Raw genomic sequence first — 24,008 nt, 5'->3', positions numbered from 1 at the left:
TGATTAATAACATTAATGTTTATATTTTTAATTAGTGTGTACAACTAGTCAACTAAATGAATATAACATGGCAAAGATGAATGCACATTTATATAGGCTATTGATTCAATAGATTTATAGCATTTTGAATAAAGACTTGTCATGGATTTATTGCATTTTGTGGAAAAAATAATCTGTTTTTATAATAAATCTTTGAAAATCAATTTATGGATTTGAATTTTTTATGTTTTTATAACCTAAAGATGCTGTGTGAAAGTTTGTAACAGAAAATAGTTGTTTTCATCTTGTCACTTTCTTGGTATAGAAAACACGTTTTTACCGAAATTTGTCAAAATGGATTTATTGCGTTTTGGAACCAAACTCTTCATATATATATATACACTTACCTAAAGGATTATTAGGAACACCATACTAATACTGTGTTTGACCCCCTTTCGCCTTCAGAACTGCCTTCATTCTACGTGGCATTGATTCAACAAGGTGCTGAAAGCATTCTTTAGAAATGTTTGCCCATATTGATAGGATAGCATCTTGCAGTTGATGGAGATTTGTGGGATGCACATCCAGAGCACGAAGCTCCCGTTCCACCACATCCCAAAGATGCTCTATTGGGTTGAGATCTGGTGACTGTGGGGGCCATTTTAGTACAGTGAACTCATTGTCATGTTCAAGAAGCCAATTTGAAATGATTATAGCTTTGTGACATGGTGCATTATCCCATTGGTTCTCAATTCCAGTCCTCAGACCATTTCAGATGTCTCCATATATAAAAACACCTGATTCAGTTCATCAGCTTGTTAATGTGTTAATTAAGGAGCCTGATAAGTGAAACCAGGTGTTTCATATATGGAGACATCTAAAACATTTTGGGAGGGGGGTCCCGAGGACTGGAATTTAGAACCACTGCATTATCCTGCTGGAAGTAGCTAAAAATTTTTTAAATCACCTTTCTTTCCCATTCTGACATTCAGTTTGGAGTTCAGGAGGTTGTCTTGACCAGAATTACACCCCTAAATGCATTGAAGCAACTGCCATGTGATTGGTTGATTAGATAATTGCATTAAAATTGAACAGGTGTTCCTAATAATCCTTTAGGTGAGTGTGTGTATATGTAAGTATGTTTATATATATATATATATATATATATATATATATATATATATATATATATATATATATATATATATATATATATATATATATATATATATATACAGTATTGTTCAAAATAATAGCAGTACAATGTGACTAACCAGAATAGTCAAGGTTTTTAGTATATTTTTTATTGCTACGTGGCAAACAAGTTACCAGTAGGTTCAGTAGATTCTCAGAAAACAAACAAGACCCAGCATTCATGATATGCACGCTCTTAAGGCTGTGCAATTGGGCAATTAGTTGAAAGGGGTGTGTTCAAAAAAATAGCAGTGTGTTATTCAATCACTGAGGTCATCAATTTTGTGAAGAAACAGGTGTGAATCAGGTGGCCCCTATTTAAGGATGAAGCCAACACTTGTTGAACATGCATTTGAAAGCTGAGGAAAATGGGTCGTTCAAGACATTGTTCAGAAGAACAGCGTACTTTGATTAAAAAGTTGATTGGAGAGGGGAAAACCTATAAAGGGGTGTAAAAAATGATAGGCTGTTCAGCTAAAATGATCTCCAATGCCTTAAAATGGAGAGCAAAACCAGAGAGACGTGGAAGAAAACGGAAGACAACCATCAAAATGGATAGAAGAATAACCAGAATGGCAAAGGCTCAGCCAATGATCACCTCCAAAATGATCAAAGACAGTCTGGAGTTACCTGTAAGTACTGTGACAGTTAGAAGATGTCTGTGTGAAGCTAATCTATTTTCAAGAATCCCCCTCTGTTAAAAAAAGGCATGTGCAGAAGAGGTTACAATTTGCCAAAGAACACATCAACTGGCCTAAAGAGAAATGGAGGAACATTTTGTGGACTGATGAGAGTAAAATTGTTCTTTTTGGGTCCAAGGGCCACAGGCAGTTTGTGAGACGACCCCCAAACTCTGAATTCAAGCCACAGTACACAGTGAAGACAGTGAAGCATGGAGGTGCAAGCATCATGATATGGGCATGTTTCTCCTACTATGGTGTTGGGCCTATTTATCGCATACCAGGGATCATGGATCAGTTTGCATATGTTAAAATACTTGAAGAGGTCATGTTGCCCTATGCTGAAGAGGACATGCCCTTGAAATGGTTGTTTCAACAAGACAATGACCCAAAACACACTAGTAAACGGGCAAAGTCTTGGTTCCAAACCAACAAAATTAATGTTATGGAGTGGCCAGCCCAATCTCCAGACCTTAATCCAATTGAGAACTTGTGGGGTGATATCAAAAATGCTGTTTCTGAAGCAAAACCAAGAAATGTGAATGAATTGTGGAATGTTGTTAAAGAATCATGGAGTGGAATAACAGCTGAGAGGTGCCACAAGTTGGTTGACTCCATGTCACACAGATGTCAAGCAGTTTTAAAAAACTGTGGTCATACAACTAAATATTAGTTTAGTGATTCACAGGATTGCTAAATCCCAGAAAATTTTTTTTTTGTACAAAATAGTTTTGAGTTTGTACAGTCAAAGTTAGACACTGCTATTTTTTTGAACACACCCCTTTCAAATAATTGCCCAATTGCACAGCCTTAAGAGCGTGCATATCATGAATGCTGGGTCTTGTTTGTTTTCTGAGAATCTACTGAACCTACTGGTAACTTGTTTGCCACGTAGCAATGAAAAAAATACAAAAACCTTGATTATTCTGGTTAGTCACATTGTACTGCTATTAATTTGAACAAGACTATATATCTTCATGGAACATGATCTTTACCTAATATCCTAATGATTTTTTCATTAAAAAAATCTACACAGCAGCTTTTAAAAAGCTAAATAATTGAATGCGATTATTAAATGCATTTATTATAATGTTATTTTCTCTTTTAAGTTGGAGATTGGTGTCAATCTGATCCAGATGAACTTCATTCATCTCCTGAGCACTGAAGCTGTACAGATGATCACCATACACTGCCTGAATGTCCCTGTTTGGGCAGCAGGGGACGCCAAAATCCCATTCTCTAATGCAGTGTTTTTTAAAGCCTGGAATGGACAGATAATCGAGTCGGGTGGATTCATCGAGCCTGATGTGATAAAGGATGAGTGTTGGGTATGTATGATGTTATTCCTTTAGAAAGCATATTTTTATCTTTGATTGGTCAAACTTTGATCTCCTTACTTGGTCTCGCTTTAAATGTCCAGTTTTCTCTACACGGACCAGGATTACGAAATAATCTACCGCCCAAGAAGATATTTTGATTAATGATGATAAGCACACAGTTGACGCTATCCATTGACTTCCATAGTATTTGTTTTTCCCAATATGGAAGTCAGTTGGTACCATCAACTATAGGCTTACCATCATTAATCTTCTTTTGTGTTCACGGGATTAAAAACTCAACAACATGAGGAGTAAATGATGACAGAATTTTCATTTTTTGTGAACTACCCCTTTACAAGCACACTTACATACTGATAAAAAATGCATAGCTCGAGTCACTTTGGATAAAAGCATCTGCCAGCTAGTTAAAAATGAATCATTCTGCAGTAGAAATCCTTTGTAAAGAATCCAAAACATTTGCAGCTTTGATTCGTAATCATTATGCCGTCAGAACTGATCCTCAATGTTGTTTCACAGATCACAGATGGACGATGGCATCAGGCACAGTTTGTTTTTCAGACGCAGGATCCAAACTTGCTGCCCATTGTGGAGGTCTACAATCTGCCGAGCACTAAACCCGGCTCACGTTATCACCTGGAGGTGGGACCTGTATGCTTTTTATAACAAAGCAAGAAGCCCTGAATACACACAAACACAGAGGCTCTTTATGCCTAGAGGACCATGAAGACATAAATATACTCCTCTCTTAAGCCTGGACTGCAGACTTTATACACGAGGACAGATATGTCTGGAGCTGCTTTGGAGAAAACAAGACTCTCAGATGCTCTCTTGACAAGGACTGGATGTTTGTTTTGTAGATGTGCTTATAAACATTTACAGACTTCTAGAAGTCTTAATTTATTCATAGAGATGTTTTCCGCATATGATTTGTGTGGGAAAACCACAAATGTAAGGCATTTATTTGTATTGAAGTACTTGTTTTGTATTTTATAGTTATACATGATCATGTGTATTTATACGTGTACATGTGCGAGTATGTATATTTTCTGTAAAGTGCAATAGAGAAGATTTTTTTTAAACGTTTGCGCACTCAAAAGTGTCTGACAACATACTGCTTTCTCAGCATTGCCACAAAGGGGCGCTATAGTGGATAGTATAGTCATTTTAGAGCAGTGTTTCTCAACTCGCGACCCACCTCCAAAAATGTCATCTGTGATTCAACTCATCAGCATGTTCATTACGGAAACGGGTTTGTTTGATTTTAGCAGCACTCTGCCAACCGATCGGCGTGTGAAATCACAGTCACGTGAGAGTCATTCGAGAGTAGAGAACACTATATGCTTTTCAATCGCTCTCGCGAAACTGCGATGTTAAGTGTAGGTTGAGCAAGCCTTCTATGGAAGAGGGATTATTAGTTGAATTATTGTTTTTTTTTATATGGACCATTTTAGCATTAACAACCTAATCAAGCGGCTTTCGTGGAACACGCGTAGCTTTCGATAAACGTTCACAAAGAATCGATAATAATAGGGTTTTTTTTGGCAAAGATTCTAAAAGGACTCTTTGCGATTGATTCTTTGCGAAGTTTACCTTAAGTTGCATTTGTTCCACGAGGGCCGTTTGTTTATGTTGTTACTGCTGAAACCGTTTATAGAGAGACAACAAAGGCTGCGTCCAAATACCCACACTTGCGGCCTTTGCACTTGACCACTTGACTACTTACATGACAAAATTCCTGTATTTGGCCCAAGTGTTCTAGTGGTGTGAAGATCCCAAGCATGCATGTAGAATTATTCACCCGTTGGGACAGAGGGGCAAACTTCCGATCTCTCTGATGAAGCCAATATGGAAGTGACTTGAACTGCAATTCCTCGACTGGCCGCTAGAGGCTGGCTCCAAAAGGGAGTCAATTCCCATAGACCCCCATGCGAAAATGCTCAACTTCACAGTAGAAAATATGTTTACAGCCTTGTACAAAAAGTGTTTTTGGTCCATATAGCAAATTTTGCCCTTCATGACAACTGTGAGAGGGGTGATTTTTTTTATAACTCATATGTTTAAATTATATTAAAGTTTTGCATAATTAATAATTCACGCACCAACCCTGGAAGTCCTTGCAAAAGAGCAATCAGGCAAATCAGATGGCAGATGGGAGTTCCCACTGATGGGCAACATCTCTTCCTATTTCCGGAGTGACGCCCGAGTCTGTCCCAAAATATGACTCTGGTGCGCCCTCGTGGACTCACGTCAAGGGTCCCTAAGGTCTGCACTACATGATGTCATCAAAATGTGAACTCTGAGGAAGTCCACTAGTCCGGAGTGTGCCATTTATAACAGGGCAACAGAGGAGATGGGACAGTCTTGCGCACTTACTTCCTGTTGCGTGCACGCACTCTCAAGTGGCCAAGACCACAAGTGTGGGTATTTGAACGCAGCCGAAGACGTTTTAGGAGTGGGTCGCGAGGACTGAAGTGGGAAAGACATTGCTCTATGGGTCTCTCTTTCAGGTCCAGAACCGTCATAGGCTGTGTCCGAAATAGCTCCTTATTACCCTTAAAAAGTGCACTATGTAAGGGGATAGACATTTTGTAGCGGTGTCAGAAATGATTGTGGACATTATCGGGTGCACTTCTTCAATTTTAAAATCCACCACAATGAATCGTCATTCACTGTGATGCTGCGTTCACACTAGCCACGGTAGAGGCATCAAGCGCTGGTCGCCGTGATTTCACCAAGTAAGATGTTATCCTGGATCACCATTTTTTGTTGATCCTGGATCAACACCTGGATCAACAATTTAATCAAAGATACACCAACCTACCCTTAACTCAAACCCCAACGATTTTTAAACCCTCAAATTTTAGTGTAAAATAATAGTTTGAGGAGTATTTCTTAAAAGCCCCTAACCTAAACCTAAATCTAACATACACACTAATCCTAATCCGGCAACTGATTGGTTCATGAAAATATTGATCCAGGACCATCAATGGTGTTGATCCAGGATCACATCCTACTTGGTGAAATCACGTTCACCATTAAGGTCTAGTGATTTCAATATTAAGTCAATGTAAAGACACGTTGACGTGCGTCAGGAGGTCTTTAGCGCGGCGCGGTAGACGCGATGCTGCCTCGCGCAAATGACGCGAATTGAGCGTTGCCGCACAAGTTGAAAAATCTGAACTTTGCCGGAAAAACGCGCCACGTTAACCAATCAGGAGCTTGCTCTAGTAGTGATGTGATTACAGGAATGAGCAAGTGGAGTCGCAGAAGCCTTCCAATGATGCCAACTTCCGCATGAATGTCTCGATGACTAGAATTTCACGCACGAATGAAGTGAGTACACTCAAAATGTTCAAGAGTCCCACTACGCGTGGTAGATGCGAATTTGACGCCTCAAACACGCCTGGTGTGAACCCACAGTGAGGGTGCCAAATGAACCCCCATGCGTCTCGACACAAGATGGCACTACAGATGGCCAGTGTCCGAATTTACTCGTTTTCATTTACTCATTTAAGTGAACAATACTAGAAATGTAGGAAATAGTGAATACGTGCATAGCATAGGGGATATTTTGGAGACAGCCATAGCAGAACAACAGATAAAAGGGTGCCATATACTTGACAAGCTACCCGCTAAGGTTACGCATACTTGGTAAAGTATGTTTCATGACTTCCTCTCACTCGTATCATATCATTCAATTCAGGTTCATTGCTGTGTGTTCTTACACGTACAGTATCAGTCTGTTGCAAACCTCAGAAAAATGCAAGGTGGATTTTAGATTTGCTACTGTATATAGCATATGACTTGCCATTTAACTCAGAATAATGAAGGTGTATCCACACTTGAAAAGTAATGTGTATTTGTCTACCTCCCATTTGTCATGTGTGGGTGTTTTGGGACAAGAATTTTAAAGAAATGGATTCATGTTTAACTCTGTGGTTGGATTTCATTTAAAGCAGCTTTTGTTTCTGTCAAATGTTGTTAACTTAAGTGCCTTTTATACTTTTTAAAGGGAATATTTTTATAGAAATGTAAAAATAAACATTCTAATGTGCTTTTTTGCAACGAAACATATTTAATACTTAAAGGGATAGTTCACCCAAAAAGAAAAATTTGTCATTATTTACTTGTCATTATGTTCTTTAGAACCCAAATGTAATTTTTAAGGTGCCATAGAATAAAAGACTGTATTACAGCTGATGCTCCACAACATCGGCCACTGAGGCGGTGGAGGAGTACCAAACTTTTTTGTAAGCATTTATTCGCCCAGCCAGCCGCTCTACAAATGTCTGTCAGCCAGGAAACACAACCTAATGCCCAAGATGATGCCACACTTCTCGTAGAGTAAGCTCTCAAATTAAAATAGGCATGGGATGCCCTGCTCCTGATAGGCAAGGGTGATTGTGTCCACTATCCAATGGAACATCCTCTGCTTAGGGATAGCTTTCCCTTGCAGGTTCACCACCTGATCTCTGAAAGGAGTGGTGGGAACCTTGGGTACGTAGCCGGCCTGGGTCTCAGTGTTACGCTGGATTCAGCAGGCCCAAAATGAAGGCATGAATCAGCAACCAAAAGTGTATGGAGGTCCCCTGCCATCTTAATGGAGGCCAATGCAGGGAGCGTCAACATTTTCATTGTTAGAAACTTGGAGAGGCTTGAAGGGACCATCATTTAAAGCTTTCAGCACCACGGACAGGTCCCAAAAAGGAATAGAGGGGGGGCCTTGGGTGGATTTAGCCATCACGCACCCCTTAAAAACCTAATAACCAGGTCGTGTTGACCCACTGACCTACAGTTTATCGGGGTGATATCGCAGGTAATGGTGGAGGGGAACAGCCTCTTTTCCAACCGATGCTGAAGATACGAAACCATGACACTGATCAGGCAATCTTATGGGTTTTCTGTTGTACTTCAAAATCACAAATGTACTCCTAGTCCTCTCTGATTTTGCACAGAGTCTGTGCAAGAAGGTTCATTGTGGGAAACGTGGCCCCGCGGCCAGCTGTGTGCCAGTGCATCCACATCGAGTGTTCCTTCACTTAGTGAATAAAACAGGCGACAATGGGTTGTCTCTGGAGAAGCAAATAGATCTACCTGCACTGTGCCGAAATGTTTCCAAATCAGCTGAACCAACTGGGGGTGGAGTCGCCATTCATGGGGCGCACTGCTTGTGAAAGCGACCCAGGGATGTGAATGGCATGAAGGGACCTCAGATTCTTCTGACTCCAGATGAGTAGATGATGGGGGAGGTGAGACAGGTGAGGAGAGCACAAACAGCCTTGGCAATTAATATACGCAACAGTCGCAGTGTTGTCGGTGCAAACTAATACATTTTTGCCTCTGAGCTCGTTGCTGAAACAGACAAGAGCAAGATATACAGCCTACAACTTGAGGCAATTTATGTGCCAGTGAAGCCAGGGTGCTGTCCAGACCCCCGAGGCTGCAAGCCTGTCGAACATGGCCCCCCACCCCGTAAGAGAGGCATTTGTGCATACTATGGCATGCCTGGAGACCTGTCTCAGAGGCACACTGGCCCGGTAAAAGATGGGTCTGTCCACGGAATAAAAGTGAGATGGCATGCTGGTGTGATAGTTACACGGTGCTGTGCCACACTCTCCTTGGGACTTGGTCATGAAGCCAATGCAAAGCAGCTGCTGCCATATGCCCCAGGAGCCTCTGAAATTGTTTCAGTGGGACAGAGTTCTTGCCTCCAAATGTATTTAAGCAAATCAGTATTGACTGTACACATGCTTCTGTTAGATGTGCTGACGTGCTGTTAGTTAGACCGAGTCTAGTTCCATACCGGGAAAAGAGATCCTCTGCCTGCGACAGAGTTTGCTCTTTTCCCAGTTGACCCGAAGACCCAAACGAGCAAGGTGTTTAAGCACTAGATCTCTGTGTTCGCAATGCGTCTGACAAGACTTTGCTATTATGAGCCAGTAGTCTAGATATGCCAGTATGCGCACACTGCTCTCAACTTTTGTAAAGACATGGAGAGAGAAAGAAAGCCCGAATGGTAAGACTTTGTACTTGTATGACCTCCCCTCGAACACAAAAGCAGAGAAACGGCCTGTGTCGGGGGTGAATCAAGACATGAAAGTACGCATCCTTCACGTCTATGGCTGCAAACCAATCGTGTGGACAAATGCATTAAAATATGCTCTTGGACATCAGCGTTTTAAACGGCATCTTGTGTAGAGCTCGGTTCAGCGAACGCAAGTCCAGGGTCAGTCGCAACCCGCCGCTTTTCTTCGATACAATGAAGTAAGGGCTGTAAAACCCTGACCTCATCTCGGCTGGAGGGACTGGCTTGATCGTGTCCTTCACCTGTAAGACCGCAATCTCCACACGCAGTATGTACGCACAGGCAGCTTTCACTGTAGTTGAACGAATGCCTAAAGTTTGGGGGGAACTCAGTGGCATAGCTGAGACGGACCGGGCATAAAAGCCCATGTGACGTGCTGGGAAGCTGTTGCCAAGCCCCCAGAAACCAAGCGAGAGGGACTAACGGCATGACTGTTCTTCGATGTGTGCACTTTGACCACACTGACAGAAGTGTTGTGTAATGTAAAACTCACCTGGCAGGTTAGACTCCGTTGTGAGGGACCCATGCCGCTCAATACATCCGCTGGCGAGTGTGGCATTGCACACACTCAACTCAAGTTTAAAACTGAGCAGAAAATTCGAGTTTCCACTGTCTGTCCAACCAACTTCAAACACAGTGAGTCTTTCCAAGCAGAAAGTAGAGAGCTTCTCGCGTGCAGATGATCTGCAGGCTTTTGAAGTGAAAAAAACTTGGTATTGCACCTGCTGCACCTGTTAAATGGATGCAAATAAAGTTCATTTTCTTTTTAGTAGCTTTTTGAAGTAGGTGGGTCCCGTGAAACGTGTTCCCAATCTGCCGGTCACGACATGACGTCGTAGTGTCTAAAAGGGAACACAAACTTACCACTCAAAAATGTCCATTAACAATCTCCAAACAATTAGTTGTTCCTCAAAATCTGTATTTTTGTCTGATACAGGCTCAAACATATAGGTCTGTTTACTAATGTGAGCTACTGGCATGAGCCGCAGAGCTCAATATTATTATTCATGACGCTTCCAAATAGGCAAAAGAAGACCTAGGGTTGTAAATGGACATGTAAAAATTTTTACATTTAATAAAGTTACATACCTTCTATGTAAATATCAAAGAACAATTTAACATATTATTTCAATGCATTCTTTGGCACCTTTCAAACATTGTTGTCAGGGTTTTGGGTACAGTGTAAGTGAATGGTGACCGAGGTGGTAACCAGATAACCATGCTTCAAAAGGACCCAAAAGTGTTTAATAAATAACTAACCTTGATATGTGATTTGCGTCAAATGTTACACATTATTTTAAAGTAAAACGTCCTAAAACTGCCCAAACAACAATTCAGACACAGAGAATGTGCACTCAGCGGGAGGCACGGGTCAATACTTTCTACTATAATGGATTATATTTTAGTTTGTTTTTCACCAAACCCTTTTGTATGGCCAGAGGACACTCGAAATATACGACATAAGTCGTTTAAAGGAATATTCCATTTTCTTAAAAGAAAAATCCAGATAATTTACTCACCACCATGTCATCCAAAATGTTGATGTCTTTCTTTGTTCAGTCGAGAAGAAATTATGTTTTTTGAGGAAAACATTGCAGGATTTTTCTCATTTTAATGGACTTTAACACCAACAATTAATACTTAACTCAACACTTAACAGTTTTTTCAACGGAGTTTCAAAGGACTATAAACAATCCCAAACGAGGCATAAGGGTCTTATCTAGCGAAACGATTGTGGTTTAAAAGAGCATATTTTTTTATTTTTCTTGTCAAAAATGACAATCGTTTCGCTAGATAAGACCCTTATGCCTCATTTGGGATCGTTTATAGACCTTTGAAACTCTGTTGAAAAAAACTGTTAAGTGTTGAGTTAAGTATTAATTGTTGGTGTCTATTAAAGTCCATTAAAATGAGAAAAATCCTGCAATGTTTCCTCAAAAAACATAATTTCTTCTCGACTGAACAAAGAAAGACATCAACATGGTGGTGAGTAAATTATCTGGATTTTTTTTTTAAAAAATTGAATATTCCTTTAACACTTTTGGGTCCCATTGAAGCGTGAAGAGGCGGTCAACATAATAATCAGAAAACCCAAAACTGAAGAACAAAGGCCCTGGGCATTAAATTACTTAAGGGGTGAATAAATAATGATTTTTTTATGTTTGTTGGGTAATTATCCTTTAAATGTTCTTCTAGTAAGCTTTATTTGTACAAATCTTGGAAGAAACTAAATGTCTTTTATTAATAGTTTACCCAAAAAAGAAAATTCTGTCATCATTTACTCAATCTCATGTTGTTACAAACCTGTATTAATTTCTTTGTTCTGATGAACACAAAGGAAGATATTTTGAGAAATGTTTGTAACCAAACCATTCGTGTTTCATAGTAGTAAAAAAGAATAATATGGAAGTAAATGGGGTCCACGAATGGTTTGGTGGGTGAAAAAAAAATACATTTTTGAGACGGACTTTGAATCATAATTTTGAATTTTCAATCTTAAAGTTGATTTGCACGAACTCTGAAAGCCAATGTTGACATTTGAAATCACCTAAACAAACACGCCCCTACCCCAATAGAACCTGAACCTTCTTTTGATCGACCCGCCCCACACATACCCATGCAAAGATGTCGGTTAGTAGACACGCCCATTACTGCTGATTGGCTACAAGTGTGTTTTGGTACTCGGCCCTACTCCCTTTTCCAAAGTGTTTTTCAAAAAATCATGCACCCCGCCTTTAATTTTTGGGTGAACTATCCCGTTAAGTAAGGGGTTGACGGATCACTTGGTACGATGTCATCTCCCCCGTCTTCACACAATTTCATTGGGTTTATCTACATTAGTATAAGTATAGTACACTCATTGCTGGTTCCCCAAAATAATAATTTCTTTCTTAACTTTTTAGTCATGTAAGACCTTAATTTACTCAAAAATTTGGATTTGGAGGGAATGCAGTGAAAGTAAAGATGCTACATCTTAGATCACAATGAATTTAAATCATGCATATTAACCTTTGTTCAGAATAACTAATCTGATTGAATTAACGAAAATAAAACACCCTGTGGACCAAAACCGGACAATTTTATTATGAATAAATTCACACTGCATATCTCCAAACTTTAATATTTTTTTAACATTTTTTGAGATTTTGTTCCACAACTTGGAATGCAATTTACTATTGAAAAAAAATCAACAGGGTCCGTATCACAAATAATGGCACTTTTATGCTTCTCAGCCAATGCAGTAATTTCTACTAAATGTTTGAATAGACTGGAAATTAAAATAAATGAAAGTGCAGATACTGTGGCAAACTTTTCAGCTGAGAGCCAAAGTACCAAGCCAAAAATGTCTTAACTAAAACTAAACTGCATAAAAATATAACTACACATCGCAAATAAAAACCTATTAAAGCAATTTGGTCAAATATCTGAAAAAAACATTATGACAAATGCTTTTTCTGCATGTCTTCTATTCTGCCATGAAATATTTGATTGCTTTAATAACAATTTACACGGTCGGAAAAATTGTCCACTTGCCAAATGCTAACTGTCCCTTTCAAAAAGTACACATTTGCATCTAAAGACTTCATAGTACCTCAGAGGTACATGCTGGTACCACATGTGTACATACCTGCACCTAAATGGTACATATTAGGACCTTAAATAGGAACTGGTAGCTTGGTGACCATCTTTGAGCAATTTTGTGATGATGGATAATATAATGCTGCCATCTTGTGGCAAGATATGTCGACAAACTCTGCAAAGGGCTCACTCATTCATCTTTAAGGACAAGAGTGCAAAAGATTCAAACATGACCATAAATGTCTTTCCTTTGTCCATTAAAGAAATAAACAATAGACTGTTTAATTGTACTAAAGGCTGTACCCTTATTTATTATGTCCCATCTTAGATGAGGTGGCTTGTGTTTTGCGAGGGACCAATCCCAGATCTCCAGGTTTGTAGTGAGAAAGGCGATTGGTGGATTTCTGCATAAGAAGTTCACTCGATCTGTAGTTAAAGGCAATTATGAGACATGGTTACATGCACAAAATCATTTAAATAAAAACAATCGATTTGTACCTTTCAACGTTTGGTGATTTTGTAGATCCCATCGCTGGAATGAATTCAACAAGAGCTGGACCTTCCCCAACAGCTACAGCCGTTTCCAGCACAGCCAGGAGACTCTGCATCATCTGATGACGTCTGACAATAGCCGAAACCTCAGAGTCGTCCTTTTCAGGGACCTCCTGTGTCCAAAATACAGTAAGAATTTTTATCTGTGTTGGAACCAATCTAACACCACGTCTATGTTTATTGTTACCCTCAGGGCCTCTTTTAAAGCTATGGCTGCTTCCCGAAGAACCGTCTTCAGCTGTCCTCCAAGTCTTCTCTCCTCCTCAAGATCTTTTCTCTGGCTCTCCACTTCAGCTTTCGTTTGTTGAAGCATCTCTGTAACTGCTGCTTGATTCTGTCTGTAAGTATAGCAGGTGATTATGTGCACGTCAATGTCAACAAATCACAATTTTAAATGTAATAAATGAAGAAAAAGTTAATATTACGCAAAAGTATGCAATACTAAAAGTCGTAGGCACAGAAGTGATTTCGTGAATGGTGGGAATCTAACCTGAGAACATCAAGCTCTGTGCATACCGTCAAATGATTTTCCAGAAGCTTTTGGTGCTTCATTTGAAGTTTGACGTATTTTTCTAGTTCGGTTTGCATTTGCTTGCACTTTTCTGTCAGCTGCTGGATCACCTTTTAGGAATAGAAAGTTATTTTCGGTTTTTTTCAGGCAAACAAAAACTAATTGCTTATTTAAAGTACGTAAATAAAACAGATATAAACCTTTTGATTTTTGACATTCTTCACAGTTATCTCATGCAGAAGAGATTCCGAGGTTTTGTTTTCTATTTTAAGTTGCTTTCCTTTGGCTTCCACAGCATCATTTTCCTTCAACAGTTCTTCATTCTGGTGTTTGAGTTGTTTGAGACGAGCTGCCAGAAACTGATTCTCCTGCATGGCTCTCATCATTGTCTCCGGCATCTTCTGATACGCATCTCGCTGAAATTTTTCTTTTTCTTCATCTAAACGTTGTTTCATTTCTTGCTTTACCCTGAAGTTAAAGCAGGGATAGTTCACCCAAAAATGAAAATTCAAAAAGTGCACTGTATTTGTGAATGTGATCAAGATTATGTTCTCGAGTATCTTGATGCTCACCTGTCCTTATCTAGCACAGCTTGTTTCTCCAGACGATAAATTTCTTCCTGGTGTTCCTCTTTTTGCTTTTGAAGTTGCTCTTCCAAAGCCTTGCGTTCAGCCATGAGCTTCTCCTTCTGTGCAGAAAATTCTTCCAAAGACGCCAGTTTACTAGCTAGACACAAAATAAGAGATTAATGCCAAAGAATTGTACATTTATATTAGTTTCCTACTCTTTGGTGAAGAATAAAGATGTTTGCATAGTGCTAAATTTGCAGACGCTCCTACCAAGGGCCATGTTCTCCAATGTGAACTTGTCCTTATTTTCCTGAAGTTCAAGTCTAAGCCGGTTCAGCTGAAGCTCAAATGAGTTGCGTTCAGTTTCTTGGACCTGCTGATGTTTCGACAACGCCTCTGCCAGATCATCGACTTCATCCTCTTTTTTACGCAGTGTGTGTTGGAGATAGAGAACGATGTCTTTCTTCTCTTTCTCCGAATTATCGATCTTAAAGCACAAGTCCTTTTCTTGAAGCTCCAGTTTGTCACATTTAAGCTGGTATCTGCAATGAAAGACGTGGTGACTGTTCAGGTATTTAAAAGGCAAGCGCTTCCTGTTGAGGTCATGGCATAACTTCATAAGTATGTTACCTGGTTAATTATTGACAGGAAATTACGATTCAAAGTTGGTTTCATTTTAGTTTTCTCAAGGACAAGACCGCACATGGTAATAGTTTAACAGGTTACTTTTAACTATTCTTTCTGAGAATGGGATTATAATCTTACATCTCCAAAACTAGAGACGTATTTAAATCAGCATCATCGTTAGGTGAGTATCTGCTGTTGTGTGTATGCTTGTTTCACCCAAAACTCTTAAAAAGAAAGATTTTTAACCTTTAAGGATAAGTTTGTACCCAAAAGTGAGGAAAACCTGACAAAACCTCTTTTTGGGGAAATCCTCATTTGTAATAACTGTAAAAAACGTTTGTGTTCAACTGTTTAACATGTAAAAGTGCAAACTGTTTTCTGTACTGTATTATATTGATAGGTTGTGTGTGCGTGCGTGCGCTGCATAACTTATATCCTGTATCTATAATCATGTTTATATTTAAAAATCCCACATATATAGGCCTTATTATAAGTCTGAATATATTAGTTATAAAGCTGAATGTATACGTTAGTTCTTAAGTCTGAAAATGAAAACTTTATGCATTTATTGTGAAAAGCGTTCTGGTGAAAAAGTAAACTTGAAATGCTAGGCACTGTCTTTACCTTCCCAGTCGCTCTTCCAAGTCTCGTATTTGAGCTTGATAAAACCTTTTGTCACCTTCTGTTAATTCTCCAGGTTTTTTCTTCTCAGACGCCATGTTTTCCTTTTGTTTTGATTTATCATCGCCATTCTTTCCCTTCTTTTTCGGAGGCATTGAAGTTTTCGTCGCTTCTTCAGTCTCAGTGAAACATGCGAGTGTTTTCTTGTTGCCATGGAAGCGATGACGTTTGAGCTTTGCGCGCGTGAAATTTAAATAGTGCTTTAAACATTCACAAAACCTACGCTAGAAATATTGCGCAAAAAGCGTTGAAGACATTTCACTTTAAAGTGTATGAATGACTAATTCGTCTTTTTCTTCTTTTTTTTAAAGAATTTAATGAAACTTTAATTACGTCCAAAGATATTATAAAAATTAATGTTACCTCTTATGTGTGTTTATTCATTCTTGCTTTGAGATATTCCACAACTTTCTTGTAAGAAAATAAAAATATATTAAATATACTATATAACTTCAGCTATAGTTCATGCTAGTTTAGTAGCCTATATTTAGTATTATTTATTTATTTTAATATTAATGCGCTACAGATAACAGAATACTATATACAATTATTAAAGGGATAGTTCACTTTAAAATGAAAATTCTGTCATCATTTACTTATCCTCATGTTGTTCTAAACCTGTATGAAATTCTATTTTCTGATGAACACAAAAGAAGGTATTTTGAGAAATGATGGTAAACACACAGCAGTAAGTGACCATATACTTCCATAGTAGGAAAATAATATGTTTTGGAGGTAATGAGATAAATGATGAAGAAAATATTTTGATAAATGATGGTAAGCACACAGTTGACGGTACCCATTGAATTCCACCATATTTTTTATTCCTACTATGGTCGCTTACTGCTGTGTGTTTACCATCGTTTCTCGGGGTATCTTCTTTTGTGTTCATCAGAAAAAAGAAACCCACACAGGTCTAGAACAGCACGAGGACGAGCAAACGATGACAGAACCTTCATTTTGAAGTGAACCATCCCTTAAGTGTAATTATTATATACTACAGTATACACATGAGAACAGTTACCTATAGTACTATGAAGTGTACTAGTAGCCTATTTTGACATGTTGGCTTTCAATGGGACTTAAAGCATTAATTGTTTATTATTGTCATTGTACACACTTAAAGTTAAATGTGACTTATGTACGTTTTAGCAACAGCAATTTGACAGATTAAAAGTCCTCGCCTTTTAAAGGGATAGTTCATTTTCATTTTGTTCTAAATCTGTATGAATTTCTTTTTTCTGATGAACACAAAGACAATATTTTGAGAAATGATGGTAAACACACAGCCATAAGTGACTATAGACACCCATAGTAGGAAAAAATATTTGGAAGTATTGTGATAAATCACAAAGAAAATATTTTGATAAATGATAGTAAGCACGGAGTTGAGGGTACCCATTAAATTCCATCATATTTTTTATTCCTACTGTGGAGGTCTGTGGTCGCTTGCTGCTGTGTGTTTACCATCATTTCTCAAAATATCTTCTTTTGTGTTAATCAGAAAAAAGAAATTCATACAGGTTTAGAACAACACGAGGATGACTAAATGATGGCAGAGTTTTCATTTTAAAGTGAACTGTCCTTTTAACTCTTGTCCTTGCAAAGCACAATGAATAAAAATGGGAATTGTGCACCATCTACCGAATCACTCAGTAACTGGCACAAGTATTTGAATAGCACAATGGACATCTACGAACTTCATTTAAAGCGTATACTTAGAAGGATAAAGGCATATGTGAAAAAATACTTTAGTATACTAAAGTAAATTGCTGTATAAACTAGTATGTAACTTTGTTCATTACTGTCATATTTACTATAATTCACTGGTAAATGCTGTGCTATACTTAAATATTACTATCTAAGTTTACAATGCTTTATTATAATAAATACTAAAAAATATACATAGTATTTTTTATGTGGGAGTCGTCAAATTTAGGGGGATTGGGGCGGAAGAAGCGAGAGAAATGGGTGACGTCATCAGCAAACACTGTAACATTATTGTATCCACTGTATCTCAGAATAATAGACGCTCGTGGTATCAACAGTACACGAGACATCCAGATCACCCCATGGCCGTGTTATATCTGTGGCTGTCAAGTTGATAAAAACTTGTTATCATGGAATTTAAATGGAGTTTAATCGGTGTGATTTACTATGAGCGCTAAGGTGAGATATTAATGTTTTTGCGATCTGATAGTGTTTTGAATAAAAAAGACCTTAGAAACAAGACAGTGCACGTTACCCAGCAAACATTTGTCCGACCGAAACGTCGTGTCCCTGGCCAAAAATAGTCGCGGTATGACGGCTCAAATCGGTGAAAATATGTAACACAGAACATTTCATAAAAATGCATTCAGATACATTTGTACATGTCTATAGTTCTATGGGGTTGCATGTATAATTGTTACTTTGACTTTTACTACGTGTGCTTCAATATTTATACCCTGTTGTGAATCGGTTGTAAGAGGACGTCACTAGGTGACGTCTTTTACACGTGCATTTATAGTCCATCATGACCCTCTATAAAAAATCATAAACCTTCTATAAAGTCATTGTGAAATATGCAAATGCTGTGCCTACACCTTGGTTAATACTGCAATAATTAATTTAAGTGCAAAAAGTATTTTTTAAGAGGTTGTGAATAGACGTCCACTAACGTCTTTTACACGTCTAGACTAGACTAGTAGGAAAAAAACAGAACTATCTTTATGAAATACACGATTTGTATACAAAGTAAATATATTAACTTTATCTTGTTTAAATAAATTATAATCACAAAGTGCCCAGTGTGATTGCAAAGCCACACTGCATTTTAGTCATTATTCCAACCTGTGTATTATTGAATGTATGCATATAAATGTAAAACAGATACATATCCGGTCACCATTTAGGTCTGAGTTGGATGTAATTTCAAAAACTGCTATTAATTTAAGAAATATTGTGATAATCTGGGGATATTACAAAATCCCGCGATAGGACAGATTATCTCGCGAGATAGTGGTGACGTCACGCGTTCTTCCGGAAGTTCACATTCAAACACGAGGAGCGTTGGGTAAGTACATTGTGTATTATTTGATTAACGTGCTTAAGTTTTACTTGTTTGACACGAAGGCTCCGAAATAAACGTTGCCAGAATTGTCCACACTGAGTATTGCAATAATTAGCTAGAAGGCTAAAAGCTAACGTACTTTGAACTTATACATGGTATAAAGTATGTTTAAGGATACAGTCAAAGTAACTTATTAATGTAGCCTCTTGAAAGTCTCTTTCAGAAAGTAAATTATCTGAAAAATAAAAGTTATTTGGCATTAATGGAATTACAATGATTTGATTGCCTAAACATTGCACATGCAAAATATTAAATACTGTTTTGCATTAAAAGTTTAGCAGAAGTGTTTGTTTGATTAACTTCCTTTGCTTTTGTTTTGTACAAAGGAAAAGCAAAACCTCATCCAAATAAAAATAAACAAGCTGTTAAAGGCACTGTGTCCTACACAGACCCTCCAAAATATAACCACCCAAGTCAGGTAAATGCCTCAGTTTGAAAATACATTAACAAATTGGAGTTGTTATTGTGGAGTTAATATCATTAATTACAATTTCGTTTTATTTACAGTTGAAGGTCAACACAAACCAAATAAAGATGTGCATTCTACAAACAATAACAAAAGGTATGGAAAACTGTAGATATGAATTTTTGTAGATATGACTTAAACAGTCTACACATTTGTTAATGTTCTAATGTTTCATATGTCCTTGTTTGTGCTAAAGATCAAGTTTTGTGTCCACCACACTTAGATGAGGCGTGCCCGACCCCTGACTTTGTCTACCCTACATTAAGTTGTAAGTTTTTGACTGCTTTTGCTTAATACTACGAAAAAACATGATTCTTTCAAAAATGACTTTTATATATTTTGATATGAAACTCAAAAATGTATATAAATTGTTTTGGTGTATTTTGTTTACACAGGCACACTTCATGACAGTAAACATCGGTATCACAATGGTGTGATTGATCTATACCCTAGAATAAGCTGTGACACTATGAGACGTACGTGCTACTGATGCTTTTTTTTGGTGCATTCCCACACTATACAAACACATTGCTTGGCTCCTAAGTGCATACACTTTTGCCTTTATAATGTCATTCTCATTTTTAGGTAAAAATGTATTCCATGAGTCAGGGTTTTGCCTGAATGTCAACATAATATCCAAAAACTTTGATATAAAAAGTGATTTATTTTAATATTTTACACTACTATGTATTTTTTAAACTACATTGTGCATGTGTATGTTTATTGTACTTAATGAAATTACATGCAAGGTGTCATGCAAGATTTTACATTAGTGACAACAAAGCTAAGAGTATAAACATATTTACATTTCTCTGAATCTGAGTTAATAGTTACAAATGCAGAGCTCATAATATCTGTCATTGCTCAACCACAAAGACCTAAAAGTACAGCCAGCTGATTTCATAACTAATGCAGTATTACACTGTGAAGTGATTTACTGTTAATATTTTACACTACCATATAATTAACTCTATTTGTACAGGTGAGGTAACACAACGAAAAAATTACCGGATGGAGACTACCTGATTCTTCACCTATGGCCTCAGCTTCAAATGCAACATGTAAAAAATGCTATATGACTGTGTATTTTGCATTATGAATACATCAAATATGTTGATAACAAGGTGATCTGCGTAAGTTGTGACATAAAGAATATGTATATATATTTCCATCTATCTTTCTATAACATTATTTCAATTGTTTTCACATGTAGGTCCAGCAACTGTCTGAGTTGGTGGATATTCTGTCAGAGACTGCGTGAACAACGTTATGAACAGGTATGTATTTCTCTTGAATTGTGTAATCCTGCATAATATTTAAGGAATATATATTGATTACCACCATAATTAACCCAGCTATTTATATTACTTCAATTCAGGATTTAATCCGTCACACATCACTTGTTGAGAAGTTTTAATGTTCGTAATGACTTAAACAGTCAGCCATACTGAAAACAAGAAATCAAAACATAATTTCAGTGTAAGCCGTTACTTGTCACCCAAAGTTAGGGATGAGGATATAGTTCATAGCACTTGTTACATGGTAGATGAAACAAGTGAAGTTGTGAAGTGTTAACACATAGTGTATGTTTAAACATTGTATGCAATTGCTCATTACTGTTAATTGTGATTTATTGACCTTTTAGGTTATTTGTCTAAGGTGAAGTAATCTTACATTTCTTTCACAGAATGATGTCAAATTGTCTTATGGCAAAGTTCAATATGAGGGGTGGTGGACATCTGGAAAAGAAGTCTTTTAAAGGCACACCTTTGTATTATGTTATTCAAGGTAATTTGGGGAATGTTGATCTAAAAAAACTTGTTCTTGTATATTGATTGTAATTTTATTGTTATGCTTGATCTATTCAGGGGACATCACAGCTCACCTGTCTTTATCAGAAATATCCTGTTCATTTTTTGACACACCTAGTTAAGGGTCTTTCTCAAGGGCACCACAGTGGTTTTGTAGAGGGAGGGGACAAATGCTGTATCCCCCACAACTGATCTAACACTTATTTAAAGCAGAGCATATTTTGTACAATAATATATATAATATTAATATATCATTTTAGCTGTAGACCATAAATATTTTGAAAGTAAGTGCATGTCATTTACCTCAAAATTTTAATTGTATTTATTTTAAAAAGAAACATATTCTTCTCTTCCTTCAGATGCTGTGAAGAGGTGGAGCCCAAATGCCACAGACTCGGAAATAGATGCAGCTATGGCAGACCACCTCAAGCACGCTCCAGGAAGAGCTGGGGGTGGTGGATCCAAAAAAGCCAAACAGCTGTGATGTGTTAAAGAGAGAGTTCACCAAAAAAAGGAAAATTGTTATAATTTTCTTATCCACATGTTTTAAACCTGTATACCTTTGTATTTTCTGCTGAACACAAAGATTGAAGAATGTTTGTAACTTCACAACCAATTAACTGTCAATATTTTTTTTACAATTGTAGTAATGGGTTGTGGGATCTGCTTTGTTAAAAACATTCTTTCACATACCTTTGTGTTCAGCAGAACATAGGAGGGTATACAGGTTTGAAACATGAGAGGGAATAAATGACTAAATATTAATTTTTGGGTGAACTATCCCTTTATAGAAAGTGTTTTGAAGTTGTTATTATAGTTAAATGGTTAAAAAAAAATAAAAAGTGCTAAATCAGAACATGCTTCTTTTTTTGTTATGGCCACAAATAATGTATTCTTTAATGTGTTTGTGAAGTACACGTGGTTAAAACGTTTTATGGACGTTCAGGTCTGACTGGACCAATTTTGAACTGATTTTGAACCTTTGTGAATATGTGTTAAACCTCAATACAATTGATTGCCATTCACGATGTTACACAATGGGTGTATATTCATTTTATATGCATACATTTAAACTATGCAGCAACACATTTAAACATCCAGAAGACGGCACATTTAGACGTCCAGGGACGGGCAGAAAAGACGTGTAATTCACGGCCAAATGACGTCAAAGACGTCCGCTCAACTTTAATTTAGGGTATTTTTCAACCGCGATGGGACGTGACGAAGGGTCGTCTTTTCAACGGTCATAAAACGTCCACATGTTTGCTATATGAGGGCTTAAAACATATATTTAAACTATGCAGGAACACATTTAAACATCCAAAATACGGCTCATTTAGACGTCCAGGGACGTGCAGAAAAGACGTGTAATTCACGGCCAGATGACGTCAAAGACGTCGGCTCAACTTTCATTTTGGATATATTTTTCAACGCGGACGGGACGTGACGAACGGACGTCTTTTCAACGGTCATCACACGTCCAAATGTTTGTTGGGTCTCCAAACAATTAGTTGTTCCTCAAAATCTGTATTTTCGTCTGATACAGGCTCAAACATATAGGTCTCTTTACTAATGTGAGTTACTGGCATGAGCCGCAGAGCTCAATATTATTATTCATGACCCTTCCAAATAGGCAAAAATAGACCTAGGGTTGTAAATGGACATGTAAAAACGTTTCTGGATCATTTTTGCACTTAATAAAGTTACATAACTTCTATGTAAATATCAAAGAACAATTTAACATATTATTTCAATGCATTCTTTGGCACCTTTAAACAGTGTTGTCAGGGTTTTTGTTACTGTTAAAGTGAATGTTGACCAAGGTGGTAACCAAAAAACCATGCTTCAAAAGGACCCGAAAGTGTTTAACAACTAAAACTTGACTTGCGTCTTGAGATCACTTCTCTACTTTATTGTTGTGGATATTGCTGTTGTTTCAAATGTTACACATTATTTTAAAGTAAAACGTCCTAAAATTGCCCAAACAACAATTCAGACACAGAGAATGTGCACTGAGCAAGAGGCACAGGTCAATACTTTCTACTATAATGGATTATATTTTAGTTTGTTTTTCACCAAACCCTTTTGAATGGCCAAAGGACCCTAAAAATATACCACATAAGTCGTTTAAATGAATATTCCATTTTCTTAAAAGAAAAATCCAGATAATTTACTTACCACCATGTCATCCAAAATGTTGATGTCTTTCTTTGTTCAGTCGAGAAGAAATTATGTTTTTTGAGGAAAACATTGCAGGATTTTTCTCATTTTAATGGACTTTAATAGACACCAACAATTAATACTTAACTCAACACTTAACAGTTTTTTTCAACAGAGTTTCAAAGGACTATAAACGATCCCAAACGAGGCATAAGGGTCTTATCTAGCGAAACGATTGTGGTTTAAAAGAGCATATTTTTTATTTTTCTTGTCAAAAATGACAAACGTTTCGCTAGATAAGACCCTTATAAGAAAATGGAATATTCCTTTGACACTTTTGGGTCCCATTGAAGTGTGAAGAGGCGAAGAACAAAGGCACTGGGCATTAAATTACTTAAGGGGTGAATAAATAATGAATTTTTTTGATGTTTGTTGGGTAATTATCCTTTAAATGTTCTAGTAAGCTTTATTCGTACAAATCTTTGAAAAAACAAAATGTATTTTATTAAAGGGATAGTTCACCCAAAAAAGAAAATTCTGTCATCATTTACTCACTCTCATGTTGTTACAAACCTGTATACATTTCTTTGTTCTGATGAACACAAAGGAAGATATTTTGAGAAATGTTTGTAACCAAACCATTCGTGTTCCCCATTCACTTT

The 24,008-nt window shown here is 37.4% G+C and overlaps 2 protein-coding genes across 4 annotated transcripts in view; one reads left to right on the top strand and one right to left on the bottom strand.

The window, feature by feature from the left end:
- Window positions 1–4,289, top strand: part of col27a1b (collagen, type XXVII, alpha 1b) — a 116,260-nt gene extending 111,971 nt beyond the window's left edge. For both annotated transcript variants that reach the window (XM_055200709.2, XM_055200706.2), the window contains exons 60-61: window positions 2,963–3,181; window positions 3,710–4,289. In XM_055200709.2, coding sequence (XP_055056684.2) covers window positions 2,963–3,181; window positions 3,710–3,856 — 366 coding nt within the window. In that variant the 3' untranslated portion in view covers window positions 3,857–4,289. The remainder of the gene's footprint in view (window positions 1–2,962; window positions 3,182–3,709) is intronic.
- An 8,650-nt stretch (window positions 4,290–12,939) lies between these two features.
- On the bottom strand, window positions 12,940–16,302 carry cfap157 (cilia and flagella associated protein 157). 2 transcript variants are annotated; one of them, XM_055200698.2, is made up of 9 exons: window positions 15,741–16,302; window positions 14,760–15,031; window positions 14,493–14,646; window positions 14,121–14,388; window positions 13,900–14,030; window positions 13,597–13,747; window positions 13,356–13,522; window positions 13,161–13,283; window positions 12,940–13,055 (listed from the first exon to the last, which is right to left on the bottom strand). In XM_055200698.2, exons 1-8 carry the CDS (start codon window positions 15,890–15,892, stop codon window positions 13,163–13,165), a joined length of 1,416 nt encoding a protein of 471 aa, XP_055056673.2. In that variant the 5' UTR covers window positions 15,893–16,302; the 3' UTR covers window positions 12,940–13,055; window positions 13,161–13,162. The 2 variants fall into 2 exon arrangements, with proteins under 2 accessions (XP_055056673.2, XP_073716978.1); XM_073860877.1 differs by lacking the exon at window positions 12,940–13,055 and having other exon boundaries at window positions 13,138–13,283.
- Window positions 16,303–24,008: the final 7,706 nt, after the last annotated feature.

Source organism: Misgurnus anguillicaudatus, chromosome 22 (genome assembly GCF_027580225.2).
Source record: "Misgurnus anguillicaudatus chromosome 22, ASM2758022v2, whole genome shotgun sequence".
NCBI classification, from domain to species: domain Eukaryota; kingdom Metazoa; phylum Chordata; class Actinopteri; order Cypriniformes; family Cobitidae; genus Misgurnus; species Misgurnus anguillicaudatus.
This window is presented reverse-complemented; position numbering and strand designations above follow the sequence as displayed.

Coding starts and splice junctions, on each gene's coding strand:
- cfap157 (XM_055200698.2), bottom strand. CDS start 15,892: ATGCCTCCGAAAAAGAAGGGAAAGAATGGCGATGATAAATCAAAACAA. Junction 15,032..15,740: donor TTGGAAGAGCGACTGGGAAG/GTAAAGACAGTG, acceptor CTTTCATTGCAG/ATACCAGCTTAAATGTGACA. Junction 14,031..14,120: donor AGAATGTCAAAAATCAAAAG/GTTTATATCTGT, acceptor TATTCCTAAAAG/GTGATCCAGCAGCTGACAGA.